This window comes from Sitophilus oryzae, unplaced genomic scaffold (assembly GCF_002938485.1).
Source record: "Sitophilus oryzae breed Bouriz unplaced genomic scaffold, Soryzae_2.0 scaffold_1576_pilon_pilon, whole genome shotgun sequence".
Lineage (NCBI taxonomy): Eukaryota > Metazoa > Arthropoda > Insecta > Coleoptera > Curculionidae > Sitophilus > Sitophilus oryzae.
This window is the reverse complement of record NW_022146254.1, coordinates 7514775-7535946: the sequence shown is the minus strand read 5'-3', so window position 1 is coordinate 7535946 and position 21172 is coordinate 7514775. Positions and strand designations below refer to the sequence as shown.

Below are 21172 nucleotides of genomic sequence, written 5' to 3'. Positions count from 1 at the left end.
TTAATATTTGGCATTTTAATTATTTTGATATACGTCGCTTTTAGAACCGCAACAAGATGGCTGAGACCTGCCTTCAAGCCCTCGACAATTCGACAATTTAACATCGGACCCACTTGATGCGACTTGGAAGGCCTGTTGCAAATTCGTTTAGACTCTAGACGTTATCAAGTCTAACAATACAGCTAATATAATGAAGAAATGTTTTTTTATAGAAATCCCCCAGGATATCGACTGGTAAATTAATTTTCTTATTATAATTTACCCTAAAATTAATAATAACATTACTATTCTCTTCGTCTATTCGATTTTTTTTAATTTTTAACTTGTATATGCTATATCAAATTTGAATAAAGTATTATTAGTTTATTGCACTTGTTTTTTATAATGGAAAAATTTACTGTGCTCGTAAGTAAGTCGGCACTGTTTAATTGGTAATTTTGTTACCTTTGTAGCGCTTGTTCAAATGGAAATGTGTTTATAGTAGAATTATTTTAGGTAGTTGGCTGGGAAATGACTATCAATGACATTTCATATCAATGACAGCGATCTTCATCATCGATTATACGGTATAACAAGAGTTACTAATAGTGTCTACTTTTAAATGTATAACTAAACAGGTTATGAAATTATTTCATTGTATTAATGATACGGTTCATTAATATAAGGATTTAGGTACATTATATTAATGAAATTTGTTCATTGTACCAATGAATGTGTTCCTCAAATTAATGAACACTGTTCATTGATTTAATGAACTTATAGTTCATCCAGTTAATGAATTACTTTTCATTGTGCTAATGAAATGGTTTATCGGCCCAAAATTAATGATTTAATTCATTATATTAATGAACTTTTTCATTATATTTATGCGAACTTATGGTTCAGTGTAAATAAAATAAACTGACTTGGTTTTACATGAGATCTCACAACTTTTTATAGTGGAAGAATTTTGTTGCGAGACTTGGCATTTTTTTACATTCTATGTTTTTGATGGGATACATTTATCTGACAATATTTGGAAACTACGCAGCTATTTCTACGATCTAACGACCCAGACGTCGCGAGATCCGGCAACGCCGCAAACTACCACGCCGTTTTGTTTTGGGGGAGAGCTAAAATAGGCCGTCGGGCTTAGAAATGGGGTCGATCGATGTAAAAGGGCGGCAAATAGGGCCAGAGGGGCGAAAGGAGTAAAGGGAACGGGTACAACGCGGGGTTCCGCAGGGTGAAGGGGTGGCAAACAAGCGAGAAGTGGAGAAAAGGGGGGCAAGATCGGGTCAGACGAGGCTGTAGTGCACCAGGAAATGCGCATTTTCTTTTATGGTGTGCCGGAGCTGGCGGGAGTTGCTAATAAAACGCCAGAATACGACGCATTTTCCAATTTAAAGGAAAAGGGCAAAATAGAGTACGTATTTTATGATTTTCGGAATCGGGGATGTATATATTATTTATTAATATAGCTATAAACATACCAAAGGGTGATTGAATTTCTGTGCCGTTATTTAAATGTACAATTTATTGTCTTATACAGGGTGGGGCACCTCATTCGCCTCGGTTGATTATACGAAAACGGAAAGATGTAGAAACAAAAATTTTTATGGGTATGTAAATAATTTAAAATTATTTTCAAATGCACAGGGTGTGTCAGAATTAAGATCTATACCAAAGTTATATTTTTTCTTATGGAACACCCGGTATTTTATTTTATTTTTAGATCCTTGAGCATAAAATAAGGCATTTATTATTAGGGTTTAATATGTTTAAATGCTTTGGTTCTTGAGATATTTAAAGATATTTAAATATGCATGCTATAATAAAAAAGTTGTCAACACTTTGTACGTTACTTTTCAGAGTTAATTCTTATGCTAACTTTACTAAAAAAAAATATTGCTTCCTTAAATGTATACAGGGGTATCAAAAATTGCTGGTTTATTTTAAATGTTTATTTTACATAAAAACTTCGTTACTTTAAATACAACACCATTATTTTTTTAAAATAAGTCGAAGCGTATTTAAATGCTCTTTCAAACTATATTAGGGTTTACTATACCTATCTGGCTCATATTTTGAATAAAAAGCGATTTTTCAATAAAATGGCAATCAAGATGGCAATTTGCTAGTGACAGTTAGCAGCTATTTTCAACATCAACATTAGTTTATGGACTTTGTTTAAATTTATAAATGTTTGCTTTTATTTAATTTACCTACAATAGTTTAATAAGTAAGTATTTATTATTTTATCAAGAAAAATAAAGAAGTAGTTCTTTGATTTACATATAGTTGAGTTGAGTTTGAGTTACATATAGACTTGTAGATATTGGATTTTCTATAAAAGAACCAATTAAGGCAAATTCATTTTCTTCACTTCCAACGACAGGTTTCTGCCCTAATAGGTTTTTCCAGGGCCGTATCTGGGGGGGTGTTTTGGGGGTTCAAACCCCCCCCCCGAAATTATGGCCGAAAATTTTTAAAAAGTAATGATCATTAAGTAAGTAAGTAAGAACGAAACAAAAAAGAAGAAGAAGATGGATGAATATCAATGACTAAAGAATACCAGGACATGTAACGTCCATATACGGGCTGCAGCAGAATTTGTGACCTTAGACGCCAACTTTTTAGACATAACGACATCATCAGCTGGTCATCAGCGACAATTTTAGCGATTTTTAATTGTTGGTTGTGTGTAGTGAACTTTGTATAAACTTTATTACAATGGTAATTTGTTCAGCTTTCAAGTGTAAAAGGCGCAATGATAAGAAAGAGCCAGAAGTTACGTTTTATAGGGAAATGAACAGTTCCCTACACCTTTTTAGATTTTTTTTATTGAATTCGATAATTATTTTTCTGATATTATATGTACTTGATATGTACTATACGTCGATACTAGTTATGTACCTTTTGTCAACATTTTAATGCGTTTTTTGCGTAATTAATTAGTATGATACTACCCGATACACCATAGGCGTAGTGAAAAACATATAATATCAAAATATAAATATCCCTTCAAGCGGCAATGTTAAGTAAAATATGTGCCACGGCACTGTTTGGAAGAATGGTCACAGTTTGGTCTCGGGTGCTATTTGTCCTTGTATTCTTTAGTCATTAATGAATATACATTATACACCCTAACCTCACTTTTCCACTTTGAAAGCAAATGTCATTTTCGACTTTCGACTTTCAACATTCAAGTGTTTAAAACAACAAAAGTTTGACAAGGACAAGATTTTGAATGTTGTGTGTTTTGCAGGTTATTAACGTGATTAACGTTTGTTATTGTTCTGCTATTAGACAAAGAATTCTTGAACTATGACACTTTAGCGGCAGAACTAGACTTGTGGCGGCAAAAATGGAAGCAGCTACCTGCAGTCGACCGACCTAAAAACGCCATCGAAACGATAATCGGAGTGTAACCAGTGTATATTTCCAAATATATACATTTTATTAATGATCCTAGCAACTCTACCAGTGTCAACAGCTACACCAGAAAGGTCTTTTTCAACCCTAATGCCGCAACCGCACATGCGGTATTCGGCGATCTCCGATCGGAGCTTCGCCGATTTCCTATGTGTGTGGATGAGGAAGTAGGAGTTCGGCGACTCGAGCGGCGACGAGAACGAGCGCTCGTCTCTATATTGTTGCTATCAGAGCCCGCATGTGTGGATGGAAAGGCGAAGTCCGATCACGAGCGTTCGGTAGTTGACGAGCGCTCGGAGTTCGCTAAATGCCGCATGTGCATAAATTAATTATGTGGCATAAGACGATTGAAGGACTTTCTACGTAATTCTACAGGTCAGGAGCGATTGACAGGACTTGCCCTATTAAGCGTACATAGAGAAATAAATATCGATATCGAAGAGGTAGTCAATCGTTTTTCCAGGGAAAAGACCAGTTTATCCTTTAAAATTAATAATTTTTACCTGTTACTTTTTTAAAATTTTATTTTCAATTAAGATTTGAGTGTAACCCAAAGCGATTTTTTTATTATGCTTTTTTCGTAGCAGTTTTTGTACCCCCCCCCCTCCAAGCCAAACCCCCCCCGAAATTTTGGTCTAGATACGGCCCTGGGTTTTTCATATACCTACTACACTATCAGATCTGCGAAATAGGAAAAGTAGTTTTTCAAAGGAACGCTTGTAAAGAAAATTTCTATTTGGATACCTTTGAGCATAAACCAAGCCAACAAACAATTATTGTTCTCACAAAATAAAATCATTAGTAACATATCAATTATCAATTCCATCCACCAGCAGATACTGCTTTATTTTTCTGGATAAAATAATAAATATTTACTTATTAAGCTTATTGTAGGTAAATTAAATAAAAATAACATGTTATAAATTTAAATAAAGTCCATATACTAATGTCGATTTTGAAAATAGCTACTAAGTGTCACTAGAAAATTGCCATGGCGACACCAGCCATCTTGATTACAATTTTATTGAAAAATCGCTTTTTATTCAAATTCTGAGCCAGATAGCCCTAATATAGTTTGAAAGAGCATTTAAATCTGCTTCGACTTATTTAAAAAAAATACATAGTGTTAACATTTGAAATAACGAGTTTTTATTTAAAATAAATATTTAAAATAGACCAGCAATTTTTGATATCCCTGTATGCATTTAAGAAAGCAATCAATTTTTTTAGTAAAGTTTATTTCTCTTGCTTAAAAGTCAGCACAAAAATTAATTCTTATAAGTAATGTACAAGGTGTTGACAAACTTTTTTTATTATAGCATGCATTATTAAATATCTCTAAAAATAAAGCATTTAAACATATTAAACCCTAAATGCCTTATTTTATATCCAAGAATCCAAAAAATGAAATAAAATACCGAGAGAGAGTGTTCCATAAGAAAAATATAACTTTGGTATGGATCTTAGTTCTGACACACCCTGTTCATTTCAAAATAATTTTAAATTATGCACATTACCTTCCCACATATACTTCATGGGTATATATTTTTGTTTCTACATCCTAACCAAGGTAAATGCCACCCTGTATATATATACAAAATATTTTTTTCGGCCTGTTTAAAATAAATATTAAAAATACAAGAAATGTTCCGAAACCAAAACTATATTAGGTATTTACTACAGTTGGTCTGTACTTAATTTTCCTATCAATATCGTAATCTTCAACTATACAGGGTATTTAAAATTCTATGGCAAACTTTCTAAAATATAAAATAGTTTTTCTTCGTTTTTTTTTTAAATGAATTTATATCACTTTCTGTATGTATACTTATGTGTGTAATTGTTTCTTACTTTTTAAACCTTTAGATAATTATTAATATATTTTTTTCCTTTTCTTGGGTATGAGGTTTTTTTAAATAAATTGAAAGATGGAACAGTGGTGGACTCAGGGGGTGGGGGGAAGGGTCGGTCAACCTTAAAAAAACGGTCAAAAGTCAACCATTAGGGAGATATCGCGGTACAAAGATGGCGGAAAAATAATGTTTTTATTTTTTATCTTGAAAACGAAAAGAGATAGACTAATGAAATTTTACGGAAGCATTACTGTTATGAAAACACACTTTCTGGTAATTTTTTCACTTTTTTAAAATGAGTGGAAGGGGTTGAAATAAACTACCCCTATCATTCTTGTTAATGAAATTTAAAGAAAAATCTTATCAAACACATGCAAAAAAATTAATTTTGATAATTTAGTTTATTTAGAAACTTTTTTATCTCTAGTGTTTTTTTGATAAAACTCACCGATTTGAAATTAAAAAATAAAATGTAAAGCATTACATGTCAGGACAAAAAACATTTTTAGATAAAGAATCTAGTGGGCAGCTGTAATTTTTTTAGGAAAAAATCTAGTCGGCCGCTGTCACTTTTTAGGATGTTTCTAATATTGTTTTATTTGACATTACCCTACTGCAATACGTTATTATCTAGATTATTATTATTATCATTATTATCATCCTGTATATTTTTTCCCCGAGAGATAATAGGTAATATCCGTCAGCAAAATTACTTTTCAAATAAAACTCTATAAAATATAATATGCACTAGAAATGCTCTATAAAATATAAGAAAGTTTATTTTTTAATTCTATTTAAAATCTCTAGTAATAATTTTGACATTGATTTTATATTTTTTTTGCAAAGAAAAATCCAGAAAAACTCAATATTTTATTTTATGTAGTTATCTATGAGATATTTTTCTGACTGATTTCTTTTCTATTTTCTAAGTGAATATGATGTTATATCAAAAAAATACAATAATAATTCAGACGGATTTGACTTTTAACACTTTAACTGATCCTAGATACAGTGTGTCAATTATAAAACTTCCCACCCTTAATATCTTTCTTGCAGTTAAAAATATGAAAAATCGGAAAGATATGTCAATTTTATTAGTAAGGGGGACACTTTAAATTAATATTTTTGGTCTTTTTCTTTCAACCCCCTAGGAGGGGTAGATGTTACCTTTACAATCTTAAATAGGAATGGGGGTCAAGTGGCACATAGTTTTAAAGGGCGTTTAATTCCCTTTTCAGTGGTATCCTACTTTATTGCTTTTTATCCAGAGGTTTCCGAATAATCGCGTTTCAAAGTTGCAGAAATAATTAAACGTGCCTGCATTGAGATTTTGGTTTTCAGGTTAGTGTTTACACAAAAGTTATTGCAATAAATCTCCTGTAATACAAATGATTAGAAGGTTAGGTTAAACCACTTACGCCCTATCTTATAAGTTGTTCAAAAAGTTGTCCATTTTCCTGTAAACAGTAATAAAGTCTGTTTTCAAACATCTCCATAACATTTCGGAAAACTTCACCGGGAATTGACTGGCATTCTGCTGTAATTTAAGATCATCAATATCAGTAGATTGTGTTTTATAAACAATAGATTTAAGATGTCTCCCCAAAAATACAAAAGTCTAAGTGATCTTGAAAGCCATTCAATTGGTCTCCTTCTGCCAATCCATGTACCCGGAAATCTCTCGTTTAACCACTGTTGGACCGCAAAAAAATAATGAGCTATAGCACCGTTCTGCTGGAATGTCAACAAATCCTCCTGTGAAACTGATTAGAGGTTGCCACTCATTCCAATTTGAGAAAGGAAACGTTAATGTTTATGATGATTTCTGTTTATTAGTATTTCGAATTTCGACCCCCTAGAAAAATGTAATGGCTACGTCCTTGTTACCACCTGATCTTCTAGTCATTTGTACTACAAGGAGATCTACTGCAATAATTTTTGTGTAATCACTAGCCTGAAAACCAAAACCTCAATGCAGGCATGTTTAATTGTTTCTGCAACTTTGAAACGCGATTATTCGGAAATATCTGGATAAAAAGCAATAAAGTAGGATATCACTGAAAAGAGAATTAAATGCCCTTTAAAACGATGTACCACTTGACCTCCATTCCCATTTAAGATTGCGAGGGTGACATCTACCCCTCCTAAGGGGTTCAAAGAAAAAGGCCAAAAATATTTATTTAAAGTGTCCCCCTTACTAATAAAATTGACGTGTTTTTCCGATTTTTCATATTTTTAAGTGCAAGAAAGATATTAAAGGTGAGAAGTTTTAAAATTGACACACTGTATGTTGTGTGAGGTTCAAGTTAACGTCTCCTTTCTGCTGCAATGGCTAAACTGGGCGGGACCTACTTTGTTTACGCAGAATCCGAACCGCGGTCCTCGGCCATATCATGGTCAATGGCCTACCGACTTAGGAAGTGTCTAAATTAACTCTTACTCACAAGATATCCGATCTCATCCGGCCTTGAACCGGCGTGAATGAGCAGTGTGTATCAATAGATTTTACGCTTTTCCCTTGGACAACAGCACGATGCAAAGTTTCGAATCGGTCACCCGTCCATCCACTAGCATCGCCTTCCGTCGCTTAACTTCGGTGTTCTAATTGGAACCGGTGTTTCGACGTAGCTGGGCCGTTGCCCATCACTGTATGTTGGTACTTTAAAAATCCAGTGAATCCTGATTTAGATATTGCTATACCTTCACCATCTTGTCATATCGTTATTCTAAATCTTGTGAAATCAGTATTTTATATTTTATATTTGCCTTACAATCTTGTTTGTCAAATCAATTCAATTTAAATAATTATTTTCTCTGTTACAATAGATTTAAAAAAAAACATTTAGCTGTTAAAATATTTAAATTAAAATTAAAACATAACAGTGTGAATAGGGTTAGTTTTTTTTATCTAACAAAATAAAAACTTGTTTTTTTTGTTTGATAAATAATTAAATATCTTTTAGAACTATGTAAGAATGTTAAACGTACAATATATTTTGCTTCTTTTTAAGCCAGCAAAATGAAAAACTTCAATAACTTTATTTAATTATTTTTTCGTCGTCAAGAAAAACTGAATATGTATTTTAATTTTAAGTGGTATCTAGATATTTTTTTTAATACTTTCTTATTTTCAATGAATTTGGTGTCACGCTAAAAAATAAATTACAATGATTCAGAGGGATTTGAATTTCTAAATTTTTACTTCAAATACGATCTTGGATATCTTGGATTATTGTGTATTTATAATGCCTTCACCATTTTGTCATATCGCTATTTTAAATCTTGGGAAAACAGCATTTTTATAATTATCTATTTGTTCAAATTGATTTTAACGGTTATAATATTTATATTAAAATTAAAATTAAACACTGTTTTAAAAGAATTAAATACGTTTTAGTCTTTTACATTATTATCGTAACAAATTAATAACTTGTATATCCGTGTAATATACATATATTTTTAGAACTATTTGTGGAACTATGAAAGAATGTTAAAGGTACAATATATTTTGCATTTAGGGGTAATTTTATATATTGTTATTTTTTTTTCTAAAAAAAGTAGATATTTTTCTGATTATTTTCTTTTCTATTTTTCTAAGTGAATATAGTTTCATATTAAAAAAAATCAATAATTTAGACGAATTTAAATTTGATCTTTAAACTTTTATTTTTTTATACTTCATAAATCTCTTAAATCCGGTTAATGACAGTAATGGCGTTCTGGGAGCTTTTGGGTTGGGCCAGATTTGTTGTAGAGAACTTTATTAAAATACTAGTGTGTACCAACGACTTTGTTCGCGTCGAATTAATCATTTGTAATGGTACAAAGCAAGAAGCAAAGCAAGAATTTCCATTAACATACAAACTGGATAAAATTTTCTCATATTTATGTCAGCATGAGAAAAAACAATATGGCGTTATTATTATATAAGTAGTTTCATCTCGTTGGAATTTGACTTTCGAAAAATCCGTTTGCCAAAAATAAGCTTTTTACGTCTTAACACAGTTTAAGCAGAATCGTGGTTAAGAAGTTACCCAACTTTTTGGAACACCCTGTATGATTTTTTAAAAAAATTCAAAATATGTAAAAAACCAAATAAATTATGCTTGTTCAAGCGTTTTCCCGAAAGACTAACCGTTTTTTAAATAACAAATATTGTAATATTTGAGGGGCGTTTTCACCCTTTTGGAATGTGAGATTTGAGAAACCCCTCCTTATCGAACCTTACACCCCACAGTCAATCCGTCACAACCAAAAATCAGCTTTAAACGTCCAGCAGTTCAAGCAGAATCGTGATTAGGGGAAGTCCGGGCAAAGTGAATAGCTTAAGATGTTCACTCTTTTATCAGAAAAGGTGTAAGAGATAGAAACAAAACAAATATCTGAAATAATTCTTTATTAATTGCTTTTATATATATTATAATTATTTAACTTTATAAGTAAAGTATTTAGTAAACATAAACAAAATTAAAAAGTGTGATAATATTCACTTTGCCTGGACCCCCGGGTAAAGTGGATAAGGTATTCGGGCAAAGTGAATACCTTCATCTAATTACAGAAAATACACAAACAAAAATCAATAAACTGAAATCTTAAATTCGCATTTAAATGAAATATCTTAAAAATTAAGACTGACAGTTATCACAAATATATTCTCCTATGCCTTCGAAAGCGGAACATTCTTCGTGACACCATTGGAAACACCGACCACAGCGAATCCAATCTTCAATTGGAAAATCATCTTCTTCAATATTGTTACGGATTCCGTGGGTCCACTATTTAAACTCACGATAAAATACTTAACGAATTTATTTGTTTCACTCTGTACACACAACTTATACTATTTACAATACAACTTATGCAACTACTATTACTCTAACGGTATTTCGCGGTATTATCAAACCTCAGACTATCTTCAGACTATCTTCAGATTGGTCCAACTGTCAAAGCGCGGGTCTTATATACCCCCTGGCGGTTGTTTCTAGATTTTTCTAAAGAATTCTATAATTTTTCTACTAAAGTGAATGCGCCAGGTTCCTCAATGCACTTTGCGATTTTAGCAGTATGCAGTTATGCAACCAGTAATACACCTTGACATTGCCCTCTTCTCAAATTTGATCGTCCTGATCAAGGTTTCCTGTCTGGTACCTCTTCAATCGATCCAGATGAACTACTTCCATCTTACTTCTAGGGCTGCGCTGAACCCGGTACACAACATCATTTATCCTCTTGAGGACTGTATAAGGACCTTCCCATGCTGGAGTTAAATTTGGGGACCTTCCTTTCTCGCGCTGTGGGTTATACAACCATACTCTATCGTCCTGTTGAAATCTCGTAGAATTAGCTCTGAGGTCGTAACGAGCTTTCATCCGGACACTGGCTAGCGTAATCTCACTTCTCACGGCCTTATGAATTCCCAATAACCTTTCCTTCAGTTCATCCACGTAGTCCTCTACGTTCGTGGTGCTGCCGTCTGGTGATCCGAACACCAAGTCACAAGGCAAACGTAATTCTCGACCAAATAAAATCTTTGATGGTGAAAGTCCGGTGATGTTGTGAACTGCACTTCTATATGCCATTAGGAATAGTGGCATATGCTGATCCCAATCTCTTTGATGTTCATCCACCATTTTCGAGAGATGTTCTTCAATGGTCTTATTGAATCTCTCGACCATCCCATCAGACTGCGGATGTAAAGCTGTTGTCCTAGTCTTGCGAATACCAAGCAGATCACACATCTTCTGGAAGTCTTGACTCGAAGTTCTTCCTTGGTCAGTGTGAATCTCTAAAGGAATTCCAAATCTACTGAAGACATTATTGACTAATACTTCAGCTATAGTCAATGTTTCTTTGGAATGGCAAAACTTCTGGCCATTTACTGAAATAATCCATCGCCACTTGTTGCCCTTGTGCGTTTCAGGGAATGGGCCTGCACAGCGATTCTTTCGAATGGCAGTCCAACGTTATATTGTTTCATTTTTTCCCTAGATCGAGTGCTTGGTTCTTGGCTGGTTGCACACACAAATTTTTACATTGTCGACACCATTTCTTAACATCCTCGCAATAATCCACCCAGTAAAACGATCTCTCAGCTTGCTCAAGGTCTTGTTTACCCCAAGATGGGCTCCAGTTTTACCACCGTGAATTTCTTCCAATACCCGGGTAACTTTCTTCCTTGGTACCAGTAACTGAGTTGTTACTGTGCTACCATCCGCACTTTCCCACATGCGCTTTAACAATCCATTCTCAATAACCAGTGAATTCCACTGAGCCCAGAGAGCATTGAAAACGAGCCCTCTGTCCGCAATATCCGCCACGGTGGTCTCTCGTCGTTACCTTCCTTGAGCCGTAGTATATTGCTCCTGGATGTCTGGATCTTCCATTTGATCTTTCCTCACTTGTGTCGTCGTCCACTGTTCATCGGTTCCAAGTTTAAAACTCCTTATAATGACAGTGCCTTCACGTTGTTCCGGTTTACAGCAGTGCTTACAATCGGTTTGACAGGGTTTTCTGGATAAACCGTCTGCGTTGCCATGCATTTTTCCAGAACGATGTTGGATGGTAAAGTGATACTCTTGGAGCTTCTCGAGCCATCGTGCCATTTGACCTTCAGGTTGTTTCATCTCCATAAGCCACTTGAGAGCCGCATGATCTGTCCTAATTAAAAATTCTTGGCCATACAGATATTTATGGAAATGATCGACTGCTTTTACAATTGCTAGCAGCTCCTTCCGGTAACGCAGTAATTCCTTTCTGGTTTAGATAGAACTCGACTGTAATATTCTATCACACGTTCTTCGCCATCTTGGACTTATGATAGCACTGCTCCTATTCCGATGTTGCTGGCATCTGTATCCAGGATATACCTCCCTTGTTGTTGTGTGTAGGCTAAAATAGGACTTGAACATAAAGCCGCCTTGAGTCTTCCAAAGGCTACATCACAATCGGTGTTCCATTCGTAGCCGACTTCATCACCTGTAGGTCTATGTAAGGGTGCAGCTATATTGGCAAATCCTTTGACAAATCTTCTGTAATGGGTGCATAAACCCAGAAAAATTCTAAGTTCATGTTTGTCGTGAGGTTTAGGCCAATCCTTGATTGCAGCTATTTTCTTCTGGTCGGTGTAAATTCCGTCTGCTGAGACTACATGGCCCAAAAATTCCACTTGTCGCTGGAATAAGCTACACTGCTTCGGGTTCAAGTACAGATGAGCATTCCGTATGCGGACAAAGACTTCTTCTAAATTTCGCAAATGCTCCTCAAAAGTTCTTCCCATAACCAATAAATCGTAGCCAAGCACGTTTTCCAAGATAATCCTCTTAACACCACATCCATGAGACGTTCGAAAGTAGCTGGAGCATTGCATAATCCAAACGGCATGACCTTGAATTGGTATAGTCCGTTTTCTGTAGAAAAAGCCGTCTTTTCTTTGTCTTACTCGTCCAGACCAACTTGCCAGTATCCACTCTTTGAGTCGAGAGTGGAGAACCAGCACGAACCTGCCAGAGTGGTTAACGTGTCGTCCATACGTGGCAGTGGGTAGCTGTCTTTCTTAGTGACGTCATTGAGCTACCGATAGTCCACGCAGAACCGTGTACTACCATCTTTCTTCGTCACCAAAACAGCAGGAGATGACCATGGACTCGATGATTCTTCGATAACTCCATCTTCTAGCATCTATCTACCATTGTCTCCAATTCTTGTTGTTTGGAAAGGGCACCCTTCTAGGACGTTATCGAATCGGCTGAGCATGAACAGTATTAATCCGGTGCTTCACAAAATCTGTTCTTCCACTGTTGTTCTTCCCAAAAATACTGCCATGCTTTAGCAGGAACTGCTTAGCCTTCTGTTTCTCCTCAGATGTTAGGTGATCCTATGGCTGCTCTAGATGTTTTAGTGTTTCTTTGGATACCATTTGCGTAACAGCTGACGACACTCCATCACATCGGGTGACACTTCTTACAGGTTCGCAGATAGCTATCTTGTCACCTTTTGAATCTTGACACAACTCGGGAAAACATTCGCAAATCTGATCGGTATATTCTTCTCGGTGTTCACCAATGATTTTCCTACTAAGCACCTATCTTGTTTCTTGTCGCCACTTTGTACCAGTCCAACACAGCACCAAGCGATTTTCTCCACTTTAACGAATACGATCTTCTCGGTATTACCAGGTATCACCACAGTTTGCGCTGATCTTACATCCATTCTTCCTGGACCCTCGTCTGGAGATAACATGAACTCTTCATTTCCGTATTTAAGATATTTCTTTGGTGATCGAACGAAAAACCATGTTGACGAATCACATCCATGCCCAAGATGAAGTCATCTTCAATATCTGCCACTAAAACGCTATGCTGGAACTTTAACTTTCCTAACTTCAGTTCGACGATAGCCTCTCCCCGTACAACGGCCATTTCCCCCGTAACTGTACGTAAACACACTCTTCTTCTCAGAGGCATCAGCTTCACTCCTTGCACTGAGTTAGCCCGCACCAACGATACCATAGCGCCAGTGTCCACTGTCATTCGGATTACTTTTCCATTGACTTTCCTGTCGATCACCAAACTGTCAGCGGTTCTTCCTAGACTCTTAACGGAAAAAATCCTGGGGGCTATGTTCTCCCCAGTCAATACTCGCTCCTTAGTATTGACTGATTTTAGTTTTCCTGGTGCCTACTTTCTCTGGATGGTGAACGGATCGCATTTGAACGCGGCGATCCCGTTTGATGTGGCCATTCTTGCCACATCTATAGCAACCTATGTCCTGGGATCTTCTCTGGTTCTCTGTCTGGTTATTGTTGACTCCTTTGTTTATTAGTAGCTCACATAGTTTGTCGAATTTTCTACACATCTCCTCCAAACTTCTGTGGGTACTCTCGGACTGTTCCTCTACCGTTACTGATCTTATCTTCGGTCTAGGGATGGCGCTAAAATCAGCTTCGATTTCCAGCGCCCTGACCAGTGCTTCGCTGCTAGTAGAAATCGGGACATTTGCAGCGCCCTCTGTAATTCGTTGTCCCTCAGTCCGCTGATAAAGCACTGAGCAGCGAGTTCTTCCCTAAATCCTTCCGGTGCTTTATAGATGTTAAAACAGCCGATTTTAAGTCTATGTTTCCAAATTCTGCAGACTCTCTCCGGACCTCTGCAGGCGTGTCTTGATCTGGGCCTGGTAAAGTTGACGTCGATGTTGGTCGCCATATCTTCTGTCCAGTGCAGCAACCAATGTTTCGTATTCCTGCTGTTGGGCTGCAGGAATAGTTTGCAACAGTTCCAGAGCAGGGCCGCGCAGCGCGATGACAAGTGCCGCTGCTTTCTCCTGGTCAGTCCATCCGTTGGCAGCGGCGGCTGCTTCAAACTGACGGTGGTACATTGTCCATGTCGTTTGTCCATCGTAGGTCGGGGCCTTAAGGTTCGTTGTCCTTGAACGCCAGGTGTCTTTACTTGTACCTTAGTCTTCTGTAGGTCCATCTCCAATCTTTCTATCTTCTGCTGAAGACGTTCCTCAAGATCTTCTACGGCTTCTTGAAAGTGGTTCTGCTGTTCCTGGCAACGTACTTCCAACATTGCTTGTTGCTGTTCCACCAAGCTTTTCTGAAGTCGAATTTCTTGATTTTCTAAAGTTTTCTTAAGACGGTCCTGATCTTCTTGTCTTTCTTTCTGGCGGCGCCTTTCTATATCTTCTAAAATTTCCTCCATTCATTTTTTCTGACGAATTTCTAAATTACCCAGTATTTTCTCAAGCCGGTCCTGTTCTTCTTGTTTATCTTTCTTTTGACGGGCTTCTAAACCTTCTAACATTTTCTCTTGATTTTCCATAAGTATTTTCTGTAGATGGTCTTGTTCCTCTTCTTTCTCTTTTCGCAACCTCTCTTGTTCTTCTGCCTTTTCTCCTCTCATATTCTCCATAAAATCGCCCAATAATTTGCTTACTTCCTCCATTTTCTTCGCCTGCTCCCTTTGCACCAACCATAAAAAATACTCTGAATTCATTCAAAAATCTTCCAATCCACTTAATTTCTGCTTAAAATCCTCTTGAATCGCACTTCCGACACCAATTGTTACGTTTTTCGTCGGTTCACTATTTAAACTAACGATAAAATACTTAACGAATTTATTTGTTTCACTCTGTACACACAACTTATACTATTTACAACACAACTTATGCAACTACTATTACTCTAACGGTATTTCGCGGTATTATCAAACTTCAGACTATCTTCAGACTTCAAACTTCAAACTTGTCCAACTGTCAAAGCGCGGGCCTTATACCCCCTGGCGGTTGTTTCTAGATTTTTATAAAGAATTCTATAATTTTCTTTACTTTCTGGCGAATGCGCCAGGTTCCTCAATGCACTTTGCGATTTTAGCAGTATGCAGTTATGCAACCAGTAATACACCTTGACAATATATATTTCACCGCAAAAAAAAACATACAATATCTGCAAATTTCCTAATTTTCTTTGGTTGTTTACCTTTTTTAACAGGGTTTTTAGCAGTCTTTCTAGGAAATCTGTTTAATTCTGCATTTAGTTGTTTAGTAATATTCTTTACTTTATTTTTTCAAATTTTGCTTTTTGCTCTCTTCTTTGATAGGAGTACTAGTTAAAACCTCTGATTTTTGAAATTTGCGTTTACGAGTTGTCAGTGGTTTATAAGGATTTGGTATTGGTCTTAATGATATGGGACTCTGGTGAAAGTTTGAACATCCAGGTTCCGGATTCGGTGGAGAGTCGTCACGGTCGTTATTTCCGCGAATATTTTTTGAAGCATCTGGTACCATTGCATCACCTTTTAGAGAATGTACAACAGGAATACTTGTCGCATTCGGTTCCAAAGTAGAAGAAACTTTAAGTGACTCTGTTCCTGGTTCTAGTGTAATGGCAATGCTCTGAACATTTTTTTTCTGGGGTGCTTTCTTGAAGTTGAGGCTTAGATGAGTCGCTCTTTTGTGGGTTTGTCTGGACGCGGAATCATTTCTCCTGGAGGATCAACTGTTAAAATCTTTTCTTGTAAATGTGAGGGCAAAGGAGTTGAAGAGGCTTCTGCAGCGGTATCAGGAATTTCTATTGTTTGTAAGGAATGTATGCTTACTCGGCTAATATTCATATCTGATCTGCCCACAATCACATCCGCTGGTTCAAAGTGTTCTTCACCAAAAACGTGTTTGTTTACTGGCCAAATGCCAGGCCGTTCAAATCCATGAACTGCATTTATGGCTACTGAACTTTTCAGAAAGGCTGGTGATAACAGTCTGGCTACGTCGTATTGATTTATAATGCCCCAGGATGAGCCTTTTGGAACATATTAACCTCTCTTTCAAAGTAGGTCTTTAGTGGGCCGTAAACGGCTACATCCATAGGCTGCATTTTATGAGTAGTATGCGGGGCCAGGGATAAAATTATGACATTATTCTTACTTGCATATTCCAATGCAGGATAGTATTTGTGGCTTTCATGGTTGTCCAAAAGTAAAAGTACCTTTTTGTCGGCGTTAGGTCGTGTATATTCTACAAAGAAATGCAACCAAGCAAGAAATACCTCACCTGGAGTCCAACCATTTGGTGTACAAGTACCTTGAGTCCCGAGAGGAGCACCGTCGAGTAGCCTAGACTGCATCTTCTTTCTGGCGAAAATAAGGAAGGGCGGTAAAAATGAACCAGCGGCATAGCAACAACCGGTCATTGTCGTTAATTGGCCACGCTCCGCACTTGCAATTACGCCTACCTGTTTCTTTCCTTTTATCGATAGTACTTTAGGGGGTTTGTTAGTTGTCGTGGAAATACCGGTTTCGTCCATATTATAAAATCTAGATGCGTCAATATTGTATTTGTCAATCAAAGATTCAAGATTATCATAGAAACGTCCGACTTCATGTCTGTTGAATCCTTTCGCTCTTGCAACCGATGTTGCCTCCGAGTCCTGAGAGTAATGGCATTGTGACGTGACAAAAATGATTGTAGCCAATCATCTCCGGCTTTTTCATACTTGTCCCAACTTTTTGGATAATTCAAATTATTTTTTTTGGCGTAGGTTGTTACGGTTATATATTTTAAAGGGGAATTAATTTTCTTATATTTATTTTAATTGATATATCTTGACAAAATGGTGAATGTGGTGATTTATTATTTTGTTTATAACCTTGAAGATGGCACGTTAATAAAATATAACAATACATTTCTTATTACATATTAATTATTTATTTATTTTCTATTTGGCTAAGTAAAGTAAATGTGCATTAACTTTAAATCATAATTTAACTTCATATTGTTGTATTTTAGCCAACAATATTTTGTAAATAATATCTTTGACTCGATCTGAGGTATTATTCTTCAGGTTATGGAAGGGTAAATGCATCGTGTAAAGACATCTTATTTATCTAAAATAACGTTAATTAAAGTAATATTACTAATAACCACTTTATATACTTACTTTTGGTATCTGTTTACTTCTGTTCAAGTGGAAATATTCATTGCATTTTGTTAGTTGTTTGGTTGCTACAAAGGAAACCATATATTATATTAATTATATTATACGAAACGATGTACATACCTTTTAATAACAATAATACCTTCAATAATTATTATTAATAAATAATCTGATTGTGATTTTTGTTTAGATTAATTAATTTAGTTAGGCATAAACGTCAAATCATCAACGGGTCTAACGGTGTTGCCAGATTCTTGAAGTTTTCTTAAATCATATTTCACCTCATTCATATTTAGTCTCTAAATAATTAATTTTAGCATTTAACTTATTTTAATACTTTATTTTATAATGATCTTAAACTCTTATCAATTGTATCTAGTTGTAATTGCATTTAACTTATTATTATTGTTTGATTTATTATTAAGTTTCTTTTATTATCGGATTACTCCTGGCAACATTGGTACTTAACTGGTTGCGGATGTACCTAGGGATTTTATAGCTAAATTTATATCAGGAAGGGGTATCGATATTAAAATTCCAAGCGCCCACCTGTCTGGTGATCAGTGTTGCCAGATATACCATTTAAATGGTATCTATACCATTTTTTCTTCCTTGATACCTGCAAAAATTTTGAGTATACCATTTTCCATTTTTCTACCATTTTTTGAAGACGTTACCATTTTTCTACCATTTTTTTAGAATCCCAGCGATCTACATTTTTTAAACTTTTTAATGCAAACCAATCTAGTTTTCACATTCACTAAAAATAGCTAATATTGTCGTGATCCTGGATTGGACCACTGTCGTCACCAATCTTGTAGTCGCTGCCACCAAATGTTGTAGTTCTCTATTTGACCCGTATCACCACTTGTTGGGAATGTTATTCTTTATTATTTTTTTTATAATTAAATTCTTACTAAGTTGTTACTACTTTTTATTTTTAAACTTTTAATACAAAATATAAATTAATAAAAAAAAAAAAACTTATGAAAATTTTTATGAATGTCCCTGGTCCCTTCTGTGACTGTGCTTTTATGAGAATGCCCTCCCCGAAACTAATGGGCGTACCTAATACTATTTCTTAATAATATTTTCAGGTAGGTTTGCAAAGGGACAAACATGACCATTTCTTAAGTAAATAGAAACCAGACATCGCGTCTGAAAGTAAACGAATCATGAAACTAAAATGATGCAACATTACACTATTTCTTCCAATTTCATCCTTAAGGTAATGGTTCTGTTTATTTGCATCTTTCTGAGAAGAATAATAACGTTGATGGTATTTTTCGTACCTTAAATTCTTTAGGCATAGCCGTAGAATAAGGGTAAAAATAATATTTTATACAATTTTTTTTTGTCAAATATACATATACATATAACCATATTAAATGTATGTTCACAACACCTCCCCTCTTAATGAGAGATTTCATGAGGTGAAAGTGATATGAAATCTCAAACAAAATGTTTATATAATTAATTAGTATAACTCAGATGGAAATGAATAAAAGTACATATATAAAAGTATTATACAAGTCTTAACTACTAATTATAACTAACTTATATTCTAACTTAACTAACATTTTTTTTATAACTATTGCAGATTTAAAAATGTATCAAATGCTCATTTTCTTTTAATTGTCGCCTTGATGGTACATACCAATGGGTCTGCGCGAGGGCGCCTGTAAATTTAACATTCTCTTCTTCGAAGTTTTCATAGTTACCTACATTTTCAGAGTTTTAGCTAATATTACGATTATAATGAGCAAAATATCTATCACTATTTCTAGAAGATGGTTCCACAGACTGATTAACTCTAATGCATAAGTTTTGAATAATTCCGCAACAGGCTGTCTCGTTAGTACATTTTGTATACAATTTATAAAATAATAAAATAATAGCAAGAAGAGCTAAGATATAGGCAATTACAGATGCTGGAAATGTATAATTGTTTACAAAAGTTTCTTTTTAGAATTTCATCACCTAACTTTTCAATATCTTCTAGCTTATGGCTCGCTACATTAAGTTCGGGATGTGCTTTGTTAATTTCTATAATGTTCAAGCAGAAATATTTCACTAATGTTTATTCTTTCTTCCTTTATCCTTTCGCAACAATCATCACTAATGTCGAATGGTGAATAAAATCAATTTGAAATATTGACTGGACTGTATTTCCATGAGGGATTAGCATTGATGATGCGCTATAAGCTTACATTGTTTACCTATAGTGACACTACCGCAATTTTTAGTATTACATCTACGTGATTTTTTTATTATTACATGATATCGTAAGAGTTTCTGGATGAGGAACTGCAAATAACCAAGTGTTACTTGTTTGTAGTTGAATAAAATTGCTCTATCTGACTGAATTATACAAGCCTGTCACCAATGTCGAATAATATTCTGGTATAACTGTTTTATCAAAATGCTTTTTGATATAGTTTTACATTTTAATAAGTTTTCTTTAGCTAATTGATTAGAATGTTCATTTTTTGTTTAAGATTGTTTATGAAATCATCATAAGTATAATTGACTTTAGGTGGTTGTTTAACTGATGTTGATAATGTAGGAATATGTCCAAATAAAAGTTCAAATGGAGAAAATTGTGTAGCAGAGTGAGGTGTAGTATTATATGTAAATGTTGCATAGGGAATCTAATTATCCCAGTCTGTTTGAGATGTCTTAATGAAGTGTCTTGAATATTCTTCTAGAACTTTAAGAGAGCGTTCTAGTGCTCCGTTTGACTCTGGGTGATAACTTGTTGTTTGAATTTTTTATCTTTAAAACTTGCATACTTTTAAAAATATCACTTAAAAATTGACCCTGATCTGTGACTAGCATGTCAGGTATTCCGTAAATGCATATAATATTCTTTACAAAATGATGCGCTACAGTTACAGCTTATTGATTTCTCATAGGTAATTATATATTTTGTTAAATCATCCTGAAAGGTTAATATGTATTTGTGACCATTTCGGTTTCTGGTAGTGGTCCAACTATATCTAAAAACATTTTTCGAACGGTTTTGATGCCGTGGTCGTAATTACCATAGGCATTTTGTTTTTCGAGACTGTTTATTTTTTTGACAAAGTTCACATTTTTTTATAAACCTTTTATGTCTTTTTTTCATACCTTCCATGTATATAATTGAGATAATTTTTTATATGTGCGGGATGACCCTTGATGACCTCCTAACGGACAATTGTGATTTTCATTTAATAATACAACTTTTTCAGCATCTGAGGGGTTGATAAGACAGTTGTTAAATATTGTAATTTCTGAATAGAGGTCTTAACACATTATATCTTATCATAGGAAGAACGATTTCCCATTTGACTAATGAGTTGTAATGATATTTATAAATGAGGAATTCGGTTTTTTCGTTGGATATAATATTTCGTAAAGTTAGTAAGCAAGACCAAATATTTTCATAATTAATATCACTGAATGTATGAATCATAACCGAACGAAGCATACTGAT

General features: G+C 34.9%; 1 protein-coding gene across 1 annotated transcript; it reads right to left on the bottom strand.

The window, feature by feature from the left end:
- Nucleotides 1-16198: 16198 nt before the first annotated feature.
- Nucleotides 16199-17064, bottom strand: LOC115879066. The gene is made up of 2 exons (XM_030895709.1): nt 16686-17064; nt 16199-16560 (listed from the first exon to the last, which is right to left on the bottom strand). Exons 1-2 carry the CDS (start codon nt 17062-17064, stop codon nt 16199-16201), a joined length of 741 nt encoding a protein of 246 aa, XP_030751569.1.
- Between the last annotated feature and the right edge of the window lie 4108 nt (nt 17065-21172).